The 21,485-nt window shown below is 46.3% G+C and overlaps 1 protein-coding gene across 5 annotated transcripts in view; it reads right to left on the bottom strand.

Annotated features, from left to right (window-relative positions):
- The window catches only part of LOC125551313 (rho GTPase-activating protein 7-like), a 34,573-nt gene extending 18,802 nt beyond the window's left edge, over positions 1-15,771 (bottom strand). For all 5 annotated transcript variants that reach the window (XR_007302417.1, XM_048714495.1, XM_048714493.1 and 2 more), the window contains exons 1-3: positions 15,411-15,771; positions 14,580-14,616; positions 13,861-13,937 (exon numbers count right to left, since the gene is read on the bottom strand). Coding sequence is in view for 4 of the 5 variants with exons in the window: in XM_048714495.1 (XP_048570452.1) it covers positions 13,861-13,937; positions 14,580-14,616; positions 15,411-15,542 (246 nt within the window). In the remaining variant the exon portion in view is untranslated. The remainder of the gene's footprint in view (positions 1-13,860; positions 13,938-14,579; positions 14,617-15,410) is intronic.
- Between the last annotated feature and the right edge of the window lie 5,714 nt (positions 15,772-21,485).

The following is a 21,485-nucleotide window of genomic DNA, read 5'->3' as shown; positions in this document are numbered from 1 at the left end:
TCTTGTGTGGCTACACTTTCGCAAGGACCGCTTCCCTCACGAACGCAAGTCCAAACTTCGACCACGAGCGGATGGACCCTTCAAGGTGCTTGAACGCTACAACAACGCCTACAAAATCGACATTCCACGCGACAAGTACTCCGTGAGCGACATCTTCAACGTCAAAGATCTCTCGCCCTACCATGGTGATGAGGATTTCGATCCAAGGTCGGATCTTTCCCAAGGGAGGGGATATGATACGGAGCATCCTACGGTCATCCCCATGGACCTACCATCATCTCACGAAGTGCCAAGAGGACCTATGACTCAAGCTAGAGCTAAAGCTATCGAGACCGAGGTGACTTCTCTCCTTAGTGATATTGCATATGATCCTCTCGAGACATGGCTACTACCTAAGTCCGAGATGGTGTGCATGAATAGGTACCAAGAGGACCCTCCTGAAGATGCACGTGAAGACGGACAAGCTGCCAAGTCCACGGATGAAGAGGAACGCCGAAAGGAGAAGAAGGCAGCTCCAGGACCCGGACATCCGGCCTCGAGCCCGGACATCCGGCCGCTGGAGACATCCCTAACGGCAGCATTCCAGCCGCCAAGCATCTACAGGCTCCGGACATCCGGCCCGGCCCGAAAATCCGGCCCCAACGCCTGGATATCCGGACAAGCTCCATCCAAAGGACAGAAGAAAAGCCCCGTCAGCCCGGACATCCGGCCCCGTCTGTCTGTGCACAGTAAAGGGCCGAGGCCCATGTACCCTTTCGCCCCCCTGGACTATATATACTCTCCTCCTACCTACGTTTTAGGGTTAGCAAAGTAGTAGCTCATTAGAGATAGAGCTTTGCTCGTCCATTAAGGATCTACTCCCCAAGAGAGACCGCGGCCCCTCTTCGGAGAAGATCCCCTTGGATTCAAGACCCCCTTTTGGGTGGCCCCATCAAGACCTCCTTTGAAGAAGAACCGATTACCGTGTATCGTCCCTTGTTGATCGTGGATCTTGTATCTCCTTTTGTGTTCATGGATCTAGCACATGTGTGATCATCCTTGTTGGTTTTAGTGTTTCCCTCATGTTTCCCCTCGTGATTCCCCTCGTGTTCTTCGTGTTCCTCGCAGGATCCGCTCCTTTCGTGAAAGATCGGCCATCTAGGGTTTCACCCTACATCATTCTGTGTACGCGTACATCTGACCATGATTTGTTTGGTTACGTGGGCACACTTGGGCTGTTGCTACTCTGCTGCTTTTGGCTTTCAATGTTCTTCCGCTGCCATCATCCCTAATCTAGTGTGTGCTTTCGAGCTTCCTAGTTTTCTGTAATTTTCGTTGTATCCACCAAATCCGTTGATATTTCGTGTTTCTCATGCCATGCGAGTCCACAATAGCTTTGTCCGTCAGCCTTTTTTCTGGTCATTGTCCTCTCAATAGGATTTCTGTGGCCACTCTTTGCATTGTTGATCTAAGCCCATTCTCTTGCTGGCGTGCTTCTTTCGCCGTCGGTTTTCATGGGCCATGATTCTTTAAGCAATGCTTCATTCTCTTGATGTGCCATCTTCTCTTGATACTTCTCTTATATCTTCTATTGATGTGGTGTCTTCCGCTGATGTGACATCTCTTCTTTATCCCCTTTGGCGACTCGACAGGTTTTGAGGACTCTTCATGCTACAACGACACTCAAGACGCGGATTTGGATTATCATTTTTATTTCTAGTATTACACTTCTTCAAATATAATGCTATTGCATACGCTTTGCATTTGAGGGGGGTGTTAGGAAGTATTAGTATAGGTATAGGAGTCCTTATTAGTCTATGTTTAGTTTCCTTCCACCTCAAGTCATATGTAATATATATATATGCCCCTTGGGCCTTCAATAAAGATAAGTTGCTTTCCTAACAGGAACATATCCAAGAGTCCAAGTAGGGCGCGTTTTAACCTACTGTCAACATGAAGAGTCATGTCATATCTATTATCTAGTAATTCTGTTGTATGTGACCCATGTTCCAGTGTGGCCCAAGCCCATTCTCTGACCTAGAAGAGGAACCAGACGTTGTCTGGTCACGAGTGCTGCTTCACACCAGATCGAGCAGCTACCTGGGTACGTCTCTCGCGTTCCACATGGTATCAGGGCACGGGGCGTGAGACGGCGGGATCCGGCGAGGAGGCGGTGAATCTGGACGAGCAGCCCGCGAGGAGGCGGAGCTGCGTGCAAGCTCGTGCCGCGACTGTGCAAGAAGGCAGCGCAGACGGGGGCTTGCGTCGACAGCAGGGAAGGGGACGAGCTGGTCCATCGCGGGATTCTTCTGGTCATTATGTTCTTGCTTCTTCTGCTCCCGGGGCTGGCTCTTGTGGTTGGAGAGGTAAGAGGTGGTAGAAGGGGACGAGCTGCTGGTGCTGCACTAGGGGAGGCTGCTGGTGTTGCCCAAGGGGAGGTGCGGCTCGGGTGTGGCTCAGCCATGTTGTGAGACAAAGACAACGCAGTGCTGAGCTGCGGCTGGCTGCTGAGCTCTGGATGCTTGGCAGAGGAAGCTGCTGGGTGTAGTGGCGCTGTAGGCAACGGGCTGCTGCTGAGTGTTGCGCTGCTGCTATTGTTTAAGTTTTTTTTCTGCTGCTGATTGGAGAAGAGGGGGAGGCAATCATGGGGGCTGAACTTACTGCTGCAATAGAGAAACTTGCGCAGCGCATGACTGCAAAAGCTGCCGAGGGGTTACCTCCTGCAAGTGGCGCCATTGCTGAGCGCCAAAGCCTGAGTTCATGCCCAATGGTGTCAAGTTGAATAGTGTGGGCAGCTACCTGAGCTTGTCGAGGCAGGCCTTGTTGATCTTGAAGACAAATGGCCTGACAGGAAATGTTCTTGGAACAGTTGAAGAACCGGCTGACAAGGAGAGCTCAGAATGGAAGAAGTGGAGTGTCACCAACTCCCTGGTACTGGTCTGGATGTTGAACTCCCTGATTCCAACCATTGCAGTGTGTGTTGAGGCATTGCCAAAAACTTCTGTTGTGTGGAGCATGCTGTCCACGAGGTATACCGGTAAGGGAAACCTCATGCTCATGTCTCAAATTGAAGGCAAGATCTATGTTGTTCGTCAAGGTGACAGCAGCGTGCTGGTGTATGTGAATGAGCTGCAACACCTTTGAGTAGATCTGGATCAGTGTGATCCCCTTGAGCTTCCACATGCAAAGTCCATGGAGATTGCCAGGAAGTGGGTTGAGCGCAGGCGTGTGATGCAGTTTTTAAAAGGCATAGATCACGCTTTTGAGAGTAGACATGCTGCGCTGCTACATCAGCCGACCCTTGGGTCCCTTGATGAGGCCATTGTTGCGATGTCCCAAGAAGAGGTACGGCTGCAGTGAGAAGAGGAGATGGAAATGAATCTGCTTACAGAGTGGCTGACCAGCGAGGTTTTGGGGAGTGTTATAATTGTGGTCAAACTGGGCATATCAGCCTTTTTTGCACTGGACCCAGAAGAGGCAGAGTACAATGGTGGCAGTAGCAGCCGAGGTGGTCGCAATGGGAGTCGTGGTCGCAATGGGAGTGGCGGTTCTTGGAATGCTCCTCACCGGAATGCTCCCAAAGCAAATGTAGCTGCTTCAGCTGAAGGGAAGCAGCCTGTAGGAGGGCAGGAGACTGCTACCAGCTATGCAAACTTTGTCGATACAAATGAAGGTAACATTGAACACCCATCAATAGCAGCCCATAAAATAAACTATGAATGAGTGCTGGACCTGGAGCACCACAACATGTTGCTGGAGACTTTAATGGGTTTAAATCTTATGTTCCACACTCTCTCGCACATCAGAAAAACATTCACACAGCAGATGGCACAGCCCAGCCATCACGGGTGTTGGGACAGTCAGTTGCACACCGAGCATTGAATTATCATCAATGTTGCATGTGCCAGCTTTTCCTGTGAACTTAGTGTCCTTGAGTGCTTTGGTTGACCACATTGATTGCCAAATAATTCTTGACAAGGTTGTGTTCTTGATCCAGGAGAGATCAACGGCCAGGAGTTTTGGAACTGGAACGAGGCATGGGGGGTTGTGGTACATGGACCGCAACATGACGGACCAGGAGGGAATGCACATGCTAGCTGCAGTTGCTGAGGATAAGGAGACTGGAGCCTTAATGCACCACTATAGGATGGGACATGTGTCTTCTGATAAAATGTCTCAAGTATTTCCTGATGTAATGAGTGGTGTGGACAAGAGCAAGCTGCACTGTTATGCGTGTGAGTTTGCTAAACATACCAGAACCTCATATGTGAGTAAGGGGATCAGGACCATATCGCCTTTTGTGTTAATCCACTCTGATGTATGGACATGTCCAGTGTTATCTGTCAGTGGTCAGTGGTATGAAGTACTTCGTTACGTTCATTGATTGCCATCCGCGGATGACTTGGGTATATCTTTAGAAACATAAAGACGAAGTGTTTCAGAGCTTCAAAGTTTTTTATGCACTTGATCAGGCTCAATTTAATGTGAAAATTCAAGCACTCAGATCTGACAATGGCACCGAGTATGTTAACAAGGCCATTGGTGCTTTCATGTTGGACAAGGGCATCCTGCACCAAACATCTTGTCTAGACACAACTCCTTAGAATGGGGTGGGTGGCAAAGAGGAAAAATTGCCACCTGCTAGAGGTGGCCCGGGCATTGATGTTCACCATGATTGTGGTGAAGTTATTGTGGAGTGAAGTTGTCATGATGGCCACCTTCTTGATCAATCGCACGCCATCCTGGATGACAGGTATGAAATCACCGTGTGAGTTGATTTCGCAGTAAATAGATTTCCAGTCCCCCCAGGTGACTGGTTGCACTTATTTTGTTCGTGATCATAGGCCATCAGTCAACAGATTAGATCCTCGAGACAGATTTCCAGTCCCCCCCCCCCCCCCCCCCCCCCCCCCCAAGTGTATCTTTATTGGGTATTCTTCAGGGCAAAGAGGGTACAAATGTTGGGAGTCCGTTTGAGAGGCGGACATTTGTGAGCATGGATTTCCGTGAATCGGAACCTTTTTATGGTGAGAAAATTGATCCAAGTATCTTGTTTGAAGAACTTGACCGATGTCTCCAACCAGAAATTGGTCAAGAGGGGGAGAGTAGTAGCACACAAATGCAGATGATGCAGCAGTCACCTTTAGCAACAGGCAGCTCATTAGTAACTCGTGTGGCTCCTCTGATGCCAGCATCAGCTTCCACCAATGATGTAGTTACGCCGGCTCAGACTAGTAGTGTGCCGAGGTGGATAACATAGCAAGAGGAGCAGCTAAAGGTGTGTATTCATGTAAGCATGCACAGACTCGGATTGGTAGTGTGCCAAGGTGGACAGCAGAGCAAGAGGAACAGCTAAAGGTGTATTCACGGAAGCGAGGTGACGGGGTTGCACATCAGGGGAAGCAACTATATCAGCCACTAACGGAACAAAAAGGGTAGTACTGATGTGATTTCCATCTCCTCTGACGGGGATCAGGCTGAAGAACTACTCAAGCAACAGCAGGGATACCAGAGAAACGGTATGGGTTCAATGGGCTGTTGGAAATTATGTCTCCTATGAAGCATTATCTCCAACCCACAAAGCATTTGTTGCTTCTCTTCGGTCTGTGTCAATTCCGACTGACTGGAAGAGGCAAAGGAGGACTCAAAGTGGCGGGTGGCCATGGTGGAAGAGTTGGAGGCTATGTGTACGAACAAAGACATGGTACTAACAAACCTTCCAACAAGAAAGAACGCAGCCAGCTCCAATGGAGTATACACTGAAGCAGAATGAAGAAGGAAAGGTTGAAAGGTACAAAGCAAGGCTTGTGGCAAGAGGGTACAGCCAGACATACGGCATTGACTACGATGAGACCTTTGCTTTGCTCAAGTAGCGAAGATGAACACCGTGAGGATTCAGATCTCCCGTGCATCAAATTTCGAGTGGCCTTTACGCCAACTTGATGTGAAGAATGTCTTCTTGCATGGAGACTTGCAGGAGGAGGTATACATGGAGATTCCACCTAGGTTCTTGACTTCTGAGACTGCTGGCAAGGTATGCAGGCTAAAAAAAGCCCTTTGTGGACTGAAGTAATCTCCAAGAGCTTGGTTTGACAAGTTTAGACGTGCGGTATGTGGCATGGGGCATGGACAATGCAATGTTGAGCATACATTGATTTATAGACTTTCTAAAGGGAAAATAACCATCCTTGAAATTTATGTTGATGATACATTATTACCGGTGATGATGACTTAAGAGATAGCAATGTTAAAGGGGTATATGAGTAAGGCCTTTGAAGTTAAAGATCTTGGTCGACTCAAGTACTTCCTTGGTATAGAAGTGGCCAGGTGTGGAAAAGGAATAGCTCTTTGTCAAAGAAAATATACCCTGGACCTCCTCTATGATGTTGGCATGTTGAGTTGTCGAGCTGCTTCAACCCCAATTGATCAAAACCATAGTGTGACTGCCCAATCAGGTGATCTGGTGGACACAGAGAAATATCAACGATTGGTGGAAAGATTGTTGTACTTGTGTCATACACGACCATACATTGCATCTGCAGTGGATGTTGTGAGCAGATATATGCATGAGCCTAGAAGTGAACATCTCGAGGCAGATTATAGAATCTTGAGATACCTGAAAGGTTCTCCTGGGAAAGGAATGATATACAAGAGCCATGGACACTTTGTCGTGGATGGTTATTGTGATGCTGATAGGGCTAGCCCCTCGATGACAGGAGATCAACTTCAGGCCATTGTGTTTTCATAGGACGAAATCTAGTGTTTTAGAGAAGCAAGAAATAACGAGTTGTTTCCAAATCAACTGTAGATGCTGAATACATATCCATGTCTCAGGGATTGAGTGAGTAATGGATAAGGACCCATATTTTTCCACTACGACATGCATATCGTGTTATTGCTCGTCGTCCTGCTTCTAGTGTCTCGCCGTGATCCAAGCAGGTTCAAGTGTTTGAAGAGCATATCTACCAAAACAAATACGATTGCCTCGGCAGGATTATCCTTTCATACTTCCTCTATGTTGCTTGCGAAATCTGATTATTTTGGAGAATTTATTAGAAGACCTGAAGATATTGCAGACTAGTTATATGAATGAATGGTGTGACAACAAGTCAGGCAATTAACAAAGCAAACAACCCAGTTCAACTTGATAGAACCAAACATATGGAGATTAACAAATTCTTCATCAAAGAAAAACTGGATGCTGGGGTTATCAAGATAGTATGTGAGCTCAGGGCAACAGATAGCAAACTGCTTGACTAAAGGGTTGGGAACAAGAGAATGCAGCTTAGCATGTGACAAGATGGGAATGATTGATTTATCACCCCTCTTGAGGGGGAGTGTTGTATGTGATCCCACGTTCCAGTGTGGCTCATAAGGCCCAGCGATGCGGAGCATCCTATGGTCATCCCCATGGACGTATCTTCGTCTGCCAAGACACCAAGTGGACCAATGACTAGAGCTCGTGCAAGGGCCATCGAAACCGAGGTGAACCCACTCCTCTTTGAACTTACACATTCCATATGCGAGACATGGCTACTACCTCAAACGAAGACGTTGTGTGTGATCAGGTACTTGGAGGAAGGCCATGGAGCCGCTACGAACAACGGACACGACGACGAGGACGAGAAGCAAGACGAGTTGCCGGCAAGCTACGACCACCGCACGACAGGTCCTTACAGAACGTCCGGCGCCCTGGGGATCAGCCAGCCGGAAGGCCCAGCCAACGAGCTCTCCAGCGGCCGGATGACCAATAAGTACCGGATGTCCGCCACGCCCCAGCGCCCGGACGACCAGACCCCTCCGGAAATTCGATGCCCCCAGTCCAATACGAAAACAGCGGAAGACCAGAGACCTCCAGACGACCGGGCCAACGTCCAACGTCATCGGAAATCCAGTATCACCGCACCCGAGCCAAAACGCTGGAAATCCAACCCGTACCGGACATCCGATCCCGAGCGAGACACCGTACGACCGGTAACCATTGGACGTCCAGAACTGCCTGTGCGCAGCCACTCGGGTTTTGACCCATGTATCTCCCTCTCTCTCCCTAGACTATATATACCCCTTCACTTGGACAGATTAGGGTTAGCAAAGTATAGAGATATTCTAGAGAGAGCTTTGCTCATCTACCCCTCCTCTTGGAGATCAAGATCTCGTAGAAGAAGATCCCCAAGTGGATATCAAGACCTCATCTCCTTTGGATTTGGGAAGAACCTTACCTTTGTGCTATTTTCCCTTGATTGTTCATGTTATGCTTGTGGATCTCATGTATGCTATTCTAGTGGATGTGTAATTTGGGAGTGATTCCTCTTGTTGTTCTTATTGATTTTCCCTTTTTCCCCTCCAAGTGTGAAAAGATCATCAAATTAGAGTTCCACCCTATATCATCTTGGATCAGAGTAAGGTTGATTCACATCTTTGTATCCCTAACCCCCATTTTCTAGCCTATTTTGTTTGTTTTTACCCAATTTTGAAAATCCCCACAAAAAGAGCCATACCAAAAAAAATTGTGATTTGTTGCTTTGATGATGTTTTGCTTATTTTGATCCATGGATTAGAAGTGTTTAGGTAGATCTAGCTTTCCACCACTTCCATCCACAAATTTCACCCAATTTAGGCCCCATTTTTTCTTTTCTTCCCCAAAATCCACGAGTTCATCTTCCTCTCCACGGTCCCGAAATCGCCCAACCACCGGACGTCCGGCCAACATCCAACCGTCGGTCGTCCGACAGCTACCAGACGTCCGACCGAGCCTGACGAAACCAAATTTTTCAAAGGTAAATTCAGCCACCAACTCCTCTTCCGCGTCGCCAACTTCGAAACCCACCATTGCATTTCTGCAAACCCATCGAGCTTCCGATACACCACCACACCTTCCGCTACCACCATTTGACGTTTTCCATTTGAGAAGAGTTCACAATTTTCCGTTTCCTAGGTTGCTAACTAGGCACAGTTCGTCATCGACATCACCGCCACTCAACTTCGCCATGGACTCGGCGTCGACAATGACCACTTCCCCATTTTGACACCCACACCGTAAGCAAGGACGGTAACCTCGACGACATCTTTGTACATTCTCCTTGCTATTGCATTGTTAACACCGAGCCATTTTTGCGTCACTTTCCTACCGAGACTAGCCGTTGAGTATTGTCGGGCCATTCTACTTGTGCACTTTAGTGATACATACTCCGCATAGCTTTCATTGCATGCATATATCATCGTATCATCTATTGTGTCATCAGTTTGTTCCTGTTACAGTATATGTGGATTGCACTAGCCCTTCCCATAAGTTCGGACTTTTGGTTGCGTTGGCTAGTGCATGAAGCTTAACATGGTATCGGAGCTAAGGTCTTGAGTTCAAGTCCTGGCTTTCATAATTTATCCAAAAATTGCTCGTAGCTCCCCTTTGTGTCCACGTAGTGGCCTCTTTGAGTCATACGTGAGTTTCGCGCGCCGTCACTCGTGTTGACTTGTCTTCCCCGTCACACGTGTTGACTTGTCTTCCCCGTCACACGTGAGAGGGGGTGTTACAGTATATGTGGATTGCACTAGCCCTTTCCATCAGTTCGGACTTTTGGTTGCGTTGGCTAGTGCATGAAGCTTAACAGTTCCCTCATATACATAATTGCTATCTTGGTTTGAGCATTTCGCATAGTGGCCAAAAAAAGAGGGAGAAAACCTTTTAAGCAAAGAGGAAAACAAAGAGCTTGTAAGCAATAGCCATAGCATCACGCCACATTGCATAGCATATTGACACTGATCATCTTGGATCATCGTGTGCGAAACACCAGAACCATACATACATAGCATATTTGGGATAGAAAGTCGATATGTTCTGTCTCTCATAGGTTGTGTACAATTTGCGTATCTAGCCTTTTGGGCAATCGTGCTAGCGTCTCTCTAGAGTTGTGCAACACGAGCGTTTTCCGTGGATTCCACATTTTGTGCTCATTTCTTGGTTGCACAACCCCAATTATCCATCTGTGTGTGTGTGTTCGTGTGCGACTCATTGTCATTGGTCTACTTGTTTCACTTGTGAATTTGTGAATCTCTTCAACATTATTGGCATCTTACTAACCATTGCATCAATTTTGTGCCACCTATCCTCACAAAGCTACTCCATAAGCTTTACTTTTGTAGGTGTGAGAAACAAACCCGGTACTCCACCTATCCCCATTCTACGCCTTGATGACATGCTAGATGACTTAGTGGAGCAACCATTTTCTCAAAAATTGATCTTAAAAGTGGCTACTATCAAATTCGCATGGAAGAGGGTGACAAATGGAAAACGGCTTTTTAAACCAAATTTGGTCTATACGAATGGTTAATCATGCCTATGGGCTTATCTCAAGCGCCTAGCACATTTATGCGCGTCATGCATTATGTCCTTCACAAATATATTGACATTTGTGTTGTCGTATATTTTGATGATATCCTTGTCTTTAGTCAACCTTTTGTAGATCATGTCAAACACCTTAGAGACGCATTGCAAGTTCTTAGAAACGAGCGACTTTATGCTAACATGGAAATATGCACTTTTCGTGTTGATAAGCTTGTTTTCTTGGGCTTTGTTGTCTCTTCTAAGGGTGTTCAAATTGATGAGTCTAAGTTTAACACTATTAAAACTTGGTCACAACCAACCAACTTGCAACAAGTGCGTAGCTTCCTTGGCCTAGCCGGTTTCTATCGTCAATTCGTTAAGAATCTTAGCACTATTACATCACCTTTACATGCTTTGAGTAAGAATGCACCCCATATGGGGACCCTCTCAAGCTACCATATTTGATGAGCTTAAGAACTTGCTTACACATGCTCCATTACTTGCCTTGCCAAATTTTGACAAAACTTTTGAAGTGCATTGCGACACTACTGGTAATGGCATAAGTGGCGTGTTGATGCAAGAAAAGCAACCCATTGCATATTTTAGTGAGAAACTTTCCGGCCCACAACTTAATTATCCCATATATGATAAAAAGACGTATGCTTTGGTGCGAGTCTTGCATGTTTGGGAGCATTATCTCCGACCCCGTGAATTTGTCCTACATACGGATCATGAAACGCTTAAGTACCTTAAAGGTCAAACCAAGTTGAATAAACGGCATGCTAACTGGAGTGAATTCATTGAGTTTTTTCCTTATGTCATTAAGTACATTAAGGGTAAAGAAAATGTAGTAGCGGGTGCTCTTTCCCGCAAGGGCATGTCATTAAGTACATTAAGGGTAAAGAAAATGTAGTAGCAGGTGCTCTTTCCCGCAAGGGCATGTCATTAAGTACATTAAGGGTAAAGAAAATGTAGTAGTGAATGCTCTTTCCCGCAAGTGCATGTTAGTTACTCAACTTGAATTGAATGTTATTGGATTTGAGAACATTAAAGACTTGTATGCACATGATACTTCGTTTGCAATTCCTTGTGCCAAATGCCAAGCTAACAATTTTTAGGAGCGACATTATCTCAAGGATGGCTATCTTATGCGGACTAACAAACTTTGTATACCCAAGTCTTCTCTTCGTTTGTTGCTTTTGCAAGAAGCTCACGGTGGAGGACTGATGGGACACTTCAGCCACGACAAGACCTCCGCCACACTCTCCAAGAACTACTTTTGGCCCAAGATGTATCGCGACGACGCACGCTACACCAACCGGTGCATCACATGTCGCAAAGCTAAGTCAAAAGCTCAATATCATGGATTACATATGCCACTTCCTATTCCATACCAACCATGCTAAGATATTAGAATAGATTTTGTGCTTGGTTTGCCTAGAACTCAAAATGGCGAAGATTCGGTAATTGTCGTTGTGGACCTTCTGTAAGATGGCACATTTTATTCCATGCAACAAGATAGACGATGCTTCACTTGTTGCAAATCTCTTCTGTAGGGAAATCTTGCGTTTACATGGAGTGCCCAAGATGATTGTGTCGGACCGCGACATCAAGTTCCTTAGCTACTTTTGGAAGACGCTATGCGCCAAGCTTAGAATCAAGCTACTCTTCTCATCGGCGTACCATCCACAAACGGACGGCCAAATGGAGTCACCAACCAGACTCTCTACACTCCTCCGTGTGTTGATCAAGAAAACATCAAGGAGTGGAAAGAATGCTTGCCCATCGCCGAGTACGCCTACAATCGAGCACGACACTCGACAACAGGCAAGTCCCCCTTCGAGGTCGTCTACAGCTTCAACCGGTTGTCACCATTGGACATTCTCCCTCTACCACTACAAGAGCGAACCAACATGGATGCGAGCGCAAGAGCAAGTTACCTCAAGAAGGTGCATGAAGATGCACACCGCACGATCGAGAACCAAGTGATCCGCCTCGCGATCAAGCTCAACAACAACAAACACCCCATGGTGTTCAACCCTGAAGATCTTATGTAGTTACACCTACGCAAAGAACGCTTCCCCAACAAGCGCAAGTACAAACTTTTACCTCGCATCGATGGACCATTCAAGGTGCTAGCTCGCTACAACAACAATGCCTACAAAATCGACCTCCCGCGCAACAAGTACAACATGAGCGACATTTTCAACGTCAAGGACCTATCTCCTTTCCATGGTGATGGAGTTAACAACCCGAGGTCGGATCTTTCCTAAGGGAGGGAGATGATGCGGAGCATCCTACGGTCATCCCATGGACGTACCTTTGTCTCCCAAGACACCAAGTGTACCAATGACTAGAGCTTGTACAAGGGCCATCAAAACCGAGGTGAACTCGCTCCTCTCCGAACTTACACATTCCGCATGCGAGACATGGCTACTACCTCAAGCGGAGACGCTGCGTGTGATCAGATACTTGGAGGAAGGCCATGGAGCCGCTACGAACAACGGACATGACAACAAGGACAAGAAGCAAGAGGAGTTGCCGTCAAGCTACAACCACCGGACGTCCGACGCCCTGAGGATCAGCCAGCCAGAAGGCCCAGCCGACAAGCTCTCCGGTGGCCGGACAACCGGTAAGTATAGGACGACCAGACCCCTCCGAAAATCCGGTGCACCCAGTCCAATACGAAAACAGCGGAAGACCGAAGCCCTCCGGACGACCGGGCATCCGACATCATCCGAAAATCCAGCATCACCGCACCCAAGCCAAAACGTCGGAAGTCCGACCCGTACCGAACATCCTGTCCCTCGCGAGACACCGGACGACTGGTAACCTTTGGACGTCTGGAACTGCTTGTGCACAGCCACTCGGGTTTTGACCCATGTATCCCCCTCTCTCCCTATACGATATATACCCCTTCACTTGGACGAATTAGGGTTAGCAAAGTATATTGAGATATTCTAGAGAGAGCTTTGCTCAACTACCCCTCTTCTTGGAGATCGAGACCTCTTAGGAGAAGATCCCCAAGTGGATATCAAGACCTCCCTTGTGGAGAAGACTATCAAGACCTCATCTCCTTTGGATTTTGGAAGAACCTTACCTTTGTGCTATTTTCCCTTGATTGTTCATGTTATGCTTGTGGATCTCATGTATGTTATTCTAGTGGATGTGTGATTTGGGTTTTGTTTGAGTGATTCCTCTTGTTGTTCTTGTTGATTTCACCTTTTCCTCCTCCAAGTGTGAAAAGATCATCAAATTAGGGTTCCACCCTACATCACCCAGGCCCATTCTTTAACATACAAGAGGATCTGATCACGACGCTGCTTCACACCAGATCGAGCAGCTGCTTGGGTATGTCTCTCTCATGTTCCACAAATTTAAGGGTTAAAGGCATTTTACTTCATGATGTGTTATACTTGAGGAGTTAAGCTTTTGGAGGAAAATTTCAAACGTATGATCATCATAATAGTAATAATCGTATCTTCAGCCTTAAGATGTATAAATGTAAAGTATTGCATCTCACAAATGAAAAGGAAACTTATGAGAATAGAGGTACTAACAGGATCACTCTTGAAGAAAACTAATGATGTTCGTGTGAGGATGAACCAGCGTTTTTTCCATGATTTCCATCCAAGTCCTGAAAAGCAAATATGTAAGTATTCTCTTTTCCGTTAGGACAAAAAGTCATGGTACCCAAAACTGCATCAGATTACCATAACCAGCCACGTGAAATTGAACCCTAATACCATACTGTGTGATATCAGACCATGATTCAGATATGCAAAGGATTAATATGGTTCACTGATTTGGTGACCATTTTTCTGTACACGAGACAACCTAACAAACTTGACAGTGACGATGGAACTATGTACATGACCACATATTTCTGTTCCTCGTATATGTTAGTGATAAGAAACATATCTTATCATCAAGAAAAACTTCTCTTTAGATAACTCTTAAATCTTTTAAGTTCGTGAATTTAAAGGTGATTTCCTCCTTAGAGAACTACCCAACATTCAAGTGCCCCTACTTAGCTACAGAACCTGAGCAACCGATTAACAATAATGGAAGAGTCGTATTAAAAGTGCCAGTGCCATATCTGCACAGGTCCCTCTGATAATCACAAGAAAAAGAAAGAAGTATGCATGCCAATGTTGCTTTAAAGGCTTAACACGACAATACTAGAACACATGGAAACATTTTGCTTCTTAATTTTTCTTATCCATGTCGCTAAACTGGGCGGAACAACTAGTTAGAGAGGGAAAGTCAAAGAGTGTACCTTTGGACGATATGAAGAGATGTCCACTCTTGAAAACCTGATTAGAATGATGTTATGGCATCAGAAATGTAGATGGGCAGAGTATAGTAAAAGTGAACTAAGAAACTGCGACATGGAGTTCTCAATCAAGCATTGGACAGCATATAGTAAAATTTTACGGAGTATATGGTAAAAGTAAAGTAAGGAACTGCTATGTGGAGTTTTCAATGAAGCAATTCTATTTAGTGCCTTGTTATAACCACTGTATTCCTTCCTTGACAACCCCTCTTAGTCATTTCTGCACTATTTTACCGTACAGCAAATCTCTCCCCATCCCCCCCCCCCCCCCCCCCCCCCCCCCCCTCAAGTCATCTGTTCACTCTGTCCCAATTCAACCATCGTCAATTGTCCGGACATAGCATTTGCATCGAGCAACTAGCAAAAATCTCCACAGGTAGTCCATATCCTAACATGATCCGTGTTACACCCCAATGGCAAGCTCGCCCTCTGGATCCAAACCTAAGCTGCATTGCCAATTATACCCACTAATATCATCATTAGCCAGGAATTCAAAGCTCTTGGACCAAAGAAGGCATAAAATCTCCCCGTCGCCTCCAACACAATCCAACCAAGGCCAGGCCAAACCTATTAATAGCAGTGAAGCAAACACTCGTGCTAACAAAGAGCGCTCAGAGCAGCGTACGGTCAAGAGCTTCCGGGAACACGGAAGCGAAATGCTTGCCCATCAGCGTCGGATGCCAAACCCACACGAAATCCCAAACCCAGCCAATCCACTACCCCCGCCACGCAAGCAACCCATAGCCACGCGGCGGTAAGCACGGGACGACGCACCGTGTTGCCGCTTGAGGCCAGCACCGCCACCGCGCCACCGCGCTGGACGTAGCGGTCGAACGCCCCACCTGGCGCCGGCGCGGACGACATCCCCTCGTCCTCCTCCTCGCCGATGCCTCGGATCGGCCGCATCCGAGCACCGGTCTCCTCGCCGCCCTACGCTACAGCAGCAGCAATAAGCGCGCCATTGGATCCGGGCGCCGATCTGCTGCGCGTCCCACAAACAACAGAAGCGTAGGGACGGTGGTGGTGGCGTTGGTTAGGGTTTGGGTTTTGGTGATGGTAGCTCGCTCTCCTTGCTTCGCTTTTTGTTTTTTGGGGAGGATGTGTGTGTGTGTGGAGCTTTCCGTCTTCCTGCGGCTGCCGGACTGGGCTGGCTAGACGCTTTGGAGCGTTCCGAACGTTGGTACGCTGCAGGGGCGGCAGACCTTTTTTTTTTTTTAACATCAGTACACACACAAGCGCTCATATACACGCGCATACACTCACCTCTATGAATGCACACACGCACACCCTACCCTTATAAGCACCTCCGAGAGACTGAGCCGGCATATCATCTTGAGATTTACGAAGTCACCGTAGGCACCTCGTCGTCGACGGGAACGTCTCCTCCCACTGAAAGCATATCGCCGGAAATCCTGAAATAAATCTAGGAATAATGCGAGCACCAGGATTTGAACTCTGGTGGGTTGGGGATACCACTGTACATCTAACCAACTCAACCACAGGTTGATTCGCGGGGCGGCAGACTTTCATTACGCACGCTATTGCGCCTGGGAAGGATCCGTTTTGTTGCTACCCTGGGTCATATGCCTGGGTGAGGGCTTTTCAAAAGGAGGGAGTAGAATTTGAAAATACAGAAATTCAAATATACAAAAAAATCGATGGGATTGCAGGTGCAAAACAGAGGATTACAAAATGAAGGAAAACTACACGAATGGTCATTTGGATGGAATACAGAAAAAGTGCCTCGAAACTAGGCGAATTAGTGTAAAAAGGAGGTTATAGTGGATGTTGAAATTTCTATTTCTAATGGAGCAGTTGGTAGTCTCTGTTCCGGAGTTTTTTTCATCCCACCTCCCACCTTCGTCTGGTTTTTTTTGTCTCACCTCCTACATTCATCTGGGTTCTTTTTCGTCCCACACAGGTAACGAAAAAAAAACAAGGTAACGAGAAACTCTCGAAGGCGGACGGGTATGAGGCTCCCCTCGATCTATTCGCTATGTCCATCGTCCTCCTCCCCACTTCCATCTTCCTCCTCCTCCCACGATTCAAACACCAACTCCCATCGCAAGGCCGAACTGGCGGCACGCTAAGGTTAGCGTTGGCGCCATTCCCAGCCCCACCCGCCCATCGGCCCCTCCCGGGACGGCTACTAGTTCTAGCGCTTTGCCATTGTAGCGACCAGACCTCAAACAGTCTGATCACTGTGCTCCGGTGTCATCCCTGGATCAGTAATGCTGACACCACACAGTACTCGGAGGATTTATAGCAGAGTAGCAATCACACACTTATTACATCGAGTGTCTCATAAGAGAACTTAGTACAATAAATATGGCTTAAGGCTATCTAATAACGATAACAGCGAAAGGCTTGAAAGATAAGTGAGTCCATCAACTCCAACGGCATCACTGAGTATAGAACCACGACCTAAAAACTCCTTAATCGTCGTCTGAAAAGTCTGCAACATTAACGTTGCAGCCCGAAAACGGGTCAGCACATGGAATATGCTGGTAAGGTAACACATAGAGAGTAATGGAATGAAACAACTATACTATATGCATATTTGGCTGGTGGAAAGCTCTATGGTTATAGTTTTTGCGTAAAGCCAATTTTTCCCTACTTCAAAGGAATAAAATTTATTTAACTATCATGATAGTTGTTAAACATTGAGAATGGTTGACAGCATTCCCAATCCCACTTAAGCATCATCATTAAAATAACCCAACAAAATTAATTTAGAGTAACATGTTGAGATTCACATGAAAATCCAGATACTAGATACTCAAGATGTCCATAACCGGGGACACGGCTAATCATGATTAGTTTGTTACACTCTGCAGAGGTTTACACACTTTTCCCCACAAGACTCGATCGCCTCCGTTTGATTTCTCGCACTACAGGGTGTTTGAGAAGACGGATGGCCGAGACATAGTCTTTCAGAAGCGCTAGCACCTTACGATCGGGTAGACCGTACCACCTACATCCCCTACATCTGCTAGTCTACCACTGTAAGAGTTCGCACAACTTAGTCAACTATGCTAGAGCCCATAATAGCTTGTGGCTGCACACGGAAGTTTCTAGTATGAATAGTCTTATGATCCCTTTGAGCCTGGGTGGCGGTCCAAAAGAAAACAGGCAAGTCCTGGAATACCCAGGTGCCTCAATCCACCCAGATGTGTGTTTAAGTTGCCACCTTAGATAAACCATTAATTAACAATCTCACATCTGTCATGAATTTCACTCACCCAATCCACGTCTACTAGCATAGCATGGCATAATAAGCAAACGTAGAAGTAACTCCCAAAGGTTTGAAAATAAACAAGTAATAGGTACTACCTCATCTACTTTCCATCCCACAATTTAATTAGATCATAATCATGCAATGTGTAAGGATTGATCTAATGCAATAAAACTGGGTAGTAGAAAATGTATGATCAAAGTGTTACTTGCCTTGCTGATGATCCGGGAAACCTAGCGATTCAAAGTAACAAGCGGCGCACTCCGGATACTCTATCGCAAACAAACAAACGAGCATACAATAAGTACTCATCAAATGCATAGGCAAAACTCAAACAAGAGATCTAACCAGAAGGTTCAACTTAAGAACTCCGGTTGGCCAAAGAATCAAATCGAACGAAGCAACGAAGACAAATGGCGAAAGAAAACAACTTCGTTCTAGCAATCTGGATCTAGGGCAAATTTTATAGTAACAAAATCTTGTTTAAGTTGGTTAAACGGATAGAGGGTTTCGAGACGAAACTCTAGGCGCTTGAATCGCCTGATTCCGATAAACGAGCGAAAAATTAAACTAAAACGAAAATTGGATCAGGAATCGCGATCAGAGAAATCGCGGATTTAATCCGAGAAAAGAAAACTGACGAACAGTTAATCGAACGGACGTTCATTAACAGAAACTAACCGGGGAACACGTTCGCTAAAACGAACGGATCGGTGAACGTTCACTAAATAAATAAACCAGAAAAAATAAACCGATCTAGGATTTCGAAAAAAACCGAGGCGAACGGCAGCGGGTATACCTCCGGCGAGGCACTCCGGAGGCGGCGGCGGCTATGCGGGGCGGCGGGGCGACGCAGCAGCGGCGGCGGCAGCGGCGGCAACACCGCAGGCGGCGTGGCAGCTGCGGCTCGGCGGCTGGCTCGAGGCGGGGCGGGGTGAGGTGAGGGGCGGCGGGGTCCGGTATTTAAGAGAGGGGGGCTAACTTGGGGAGGGGGTCGGGGGGCGGCGAGGCGGCTCCGGCTCGGACTCCTCCCGAGTCCGGCCGCTGCTCGAGCGGGAGGCGGCGGCGGCTGGGCCGGCCTGGCTCGGCTGGGCCCTTGGCCCAGTCGGGCGCGGTTTTTTTTTAAAAAAAAATTCCGCTCGGAAGAAAAAGAAAAAGAAATACTAAACGGACTATAAAAATTCCGAAATAAATTTTCATGGGCTTCTAAAATCAAGCCTCACAAGGTGAACATTTATTTGGGACCTAAATACAATTTTTTGAAAAACGCATTTTTCCTAAATTCAAATAAAACACCGAAAAACTCCGAAATAAAATCTTATTTGATTTTATTATTAAATCCTCAATATTTCTTTATTTTGGGAAAGTCATTTTATTCCCTCTCTCATATTTTTATAATAGAAATAATTGATGATAGAATAAATAAAATCAAATGATCCTATTCTCAAAATTTGAGAGAACTCAAATATGAAAATATCGAAATCCCCAACTCTCTCCGTGGGTCATTGAGTTGCGTAGAATTCCTAGGATCAACCAAAATGCAAAATAAATATGATATGCATTGATGATCTAATGTATAACATTCCAAATTGAAAATTTGAGATGTTACAAACCTACCCCCTTAAGATGAATCTCGCCCTCGAGATTCGGGTTGGCTAGAAAATAGGTGAGGGTGGTCCTTGAACAAATCTTTCTCTTGCTCCCAGGTGGCTTCATCCTGTGAGTGGTGGCTCCACTGAACTTTGCAAAACTTGATAACCTTGCTGCGAGTAACTCGGTTGGCAAACTCGAGGATCTTGACTGGTTTCTGCTCGTAGGTCAAATCGTTATCCAACTGAATAGTTTCCAAAGACACTGTATCTCTCAACGGTATGTCAGCCATCCCCGCGTGACACTTCTTCAGCTGAGAAACGTGGAACACATCATGAACTCCTGACAATCCTTCGGGCAATTCCAACTTATAGGCCACTTCTCCCATACGTTCCAAAACTCGATACGGTCCTACAAATCGTGGCGCTAACTTCCCTTTAACTCCAAAATGCTTTGTTCCCCGAAGTGGAGATACTCGAAGATAAGCTCTATCTCCGACTTCGTAAACTGTCTCCTTGCGTTTAGAATCTGCATAACTTTTCTGCCTGGACTGGGCTATCTTGAGCCTATCGCGAATCAATTTCACCTTTTGTTCAGACGCCTTAATCAAGTCAGGTCCAAACAACTGGCGGTCTCCAACTTCGTCCCATGACAACGGTGTCCTGCACCTCCTTCCGTACAAGGCTTCGAAAGGGGTCATCTTTAACTGGTTTGGTAACTGTTGTTGTAAGAGAACTCTGCATATGGCAAATTATCGTCCCAACTAGATCCATAATCTAGCGCACAAGCTCTCAGCATATCCTCCAGAATCTGGTTTACTCTCTCGGTCTGTCCATCTGTCTATGGATGAAAAGCTGTACTGAATTCTAGTCTGGTACCCAAAGTTTCGTGCAACTGCTTCCAGAACTTTGAGGTAAACTGGGTTCCTCTATCTGATACGATACTCCTCGGAACTCCATGTAGACATACGATCCTGGTCATCTATATCTTTGCCAACTTAGCACTGGTGTAAGTGGTCTTTACTGGGATGAAATGAGCTACTTTCGTCAATCAATCAACTACAACCCAAATTGAGTCATAGCCTGAACGAGTCCTGGGCAATCCGTGATAAAATCCATGCCTAGCTTATCCCACTTCCATTCGGGTATCGGCAATGGTTGTAACAATCCTGCTGGCTTCTGATACTCTGCCTTTACTCTCTGGCATACATCACAAACGGCTACATACTCCGCTATATCCTTCTTCATTCCGGTCCACCAGAAAATATCCTTCAAATCCAGATACATCTTGGTATTTTCTGGGTGAATTGAATACGGTGAGTCATGTGCCTCTTGCAAAATCAATTTCCTGATCTCCGGGTCATTGGGCACGTAAACGCGGTCTTCAAACCATAGGGTGTCGTGTTCATCCTCACGAAATCCTTTAGCTTTTCCTTTGCTCAGTTTCTCCTTTATAGTGGCAATCTCTTTGTCAGTCCTTTGAACTTCTCTGATTCTATCCATCAAAGTTGACTGAGTCTCCAACGCTGCTACATAGCCTCTCGGAACTATTTCCAGACATAGTTCACGAAGATTTTCTACTAACTCCTTGGGTATTTCTCCCGTCTTTAACGTATTGACATGGCTCTTACGGCTTAATGCGTCAGCTACTACATTAGCCTTTCCGGGGTGATAATGTAATTTCATGTCATAATCTTTGATAAGCTCCAACCATCTCCCCTTGTCTGAGATTTAACTCCTTCTGTGTGAAAATGTACTTCAAACTCTTATGATTCGTGTACACCTCACAATGATTTCCTATGAGAAAATGTCTCCATGTTTTCAATGCATGCACTAGGCTGCTAACTCCAAATCATGCGTAGCATAATTCAACTCATGAGGTTTCAGTTGTCTTGAGGCATATGAAACAACTTTCCCTTCCTGCATAAGCACTGCTCCAAGTCCTCGACGTGAAGCATCACAGTACACCTCACAATCTTTGGTCTGGTCTGGCAAAATCAACACTAGTGAGGTAACCAAACGTTT

This window comes from Triticum urartu, chromosome 4 (assembly GCF_003073215.2).
Source record: "Triticum urartu cultivar G1812 chromosome 4, Tu2.1, whole genome shotgun sequence".
NCBI lineage: Eukaryota > Viridiplantae > Streptophyta > Magnoliopsida > Poales > Poaceae > Triticum > Triticum urartu.
Note: the sequence above shows the minus strand (reverse complement) of the source record. Positions and strands in the feature narration are given on the sequence as shown.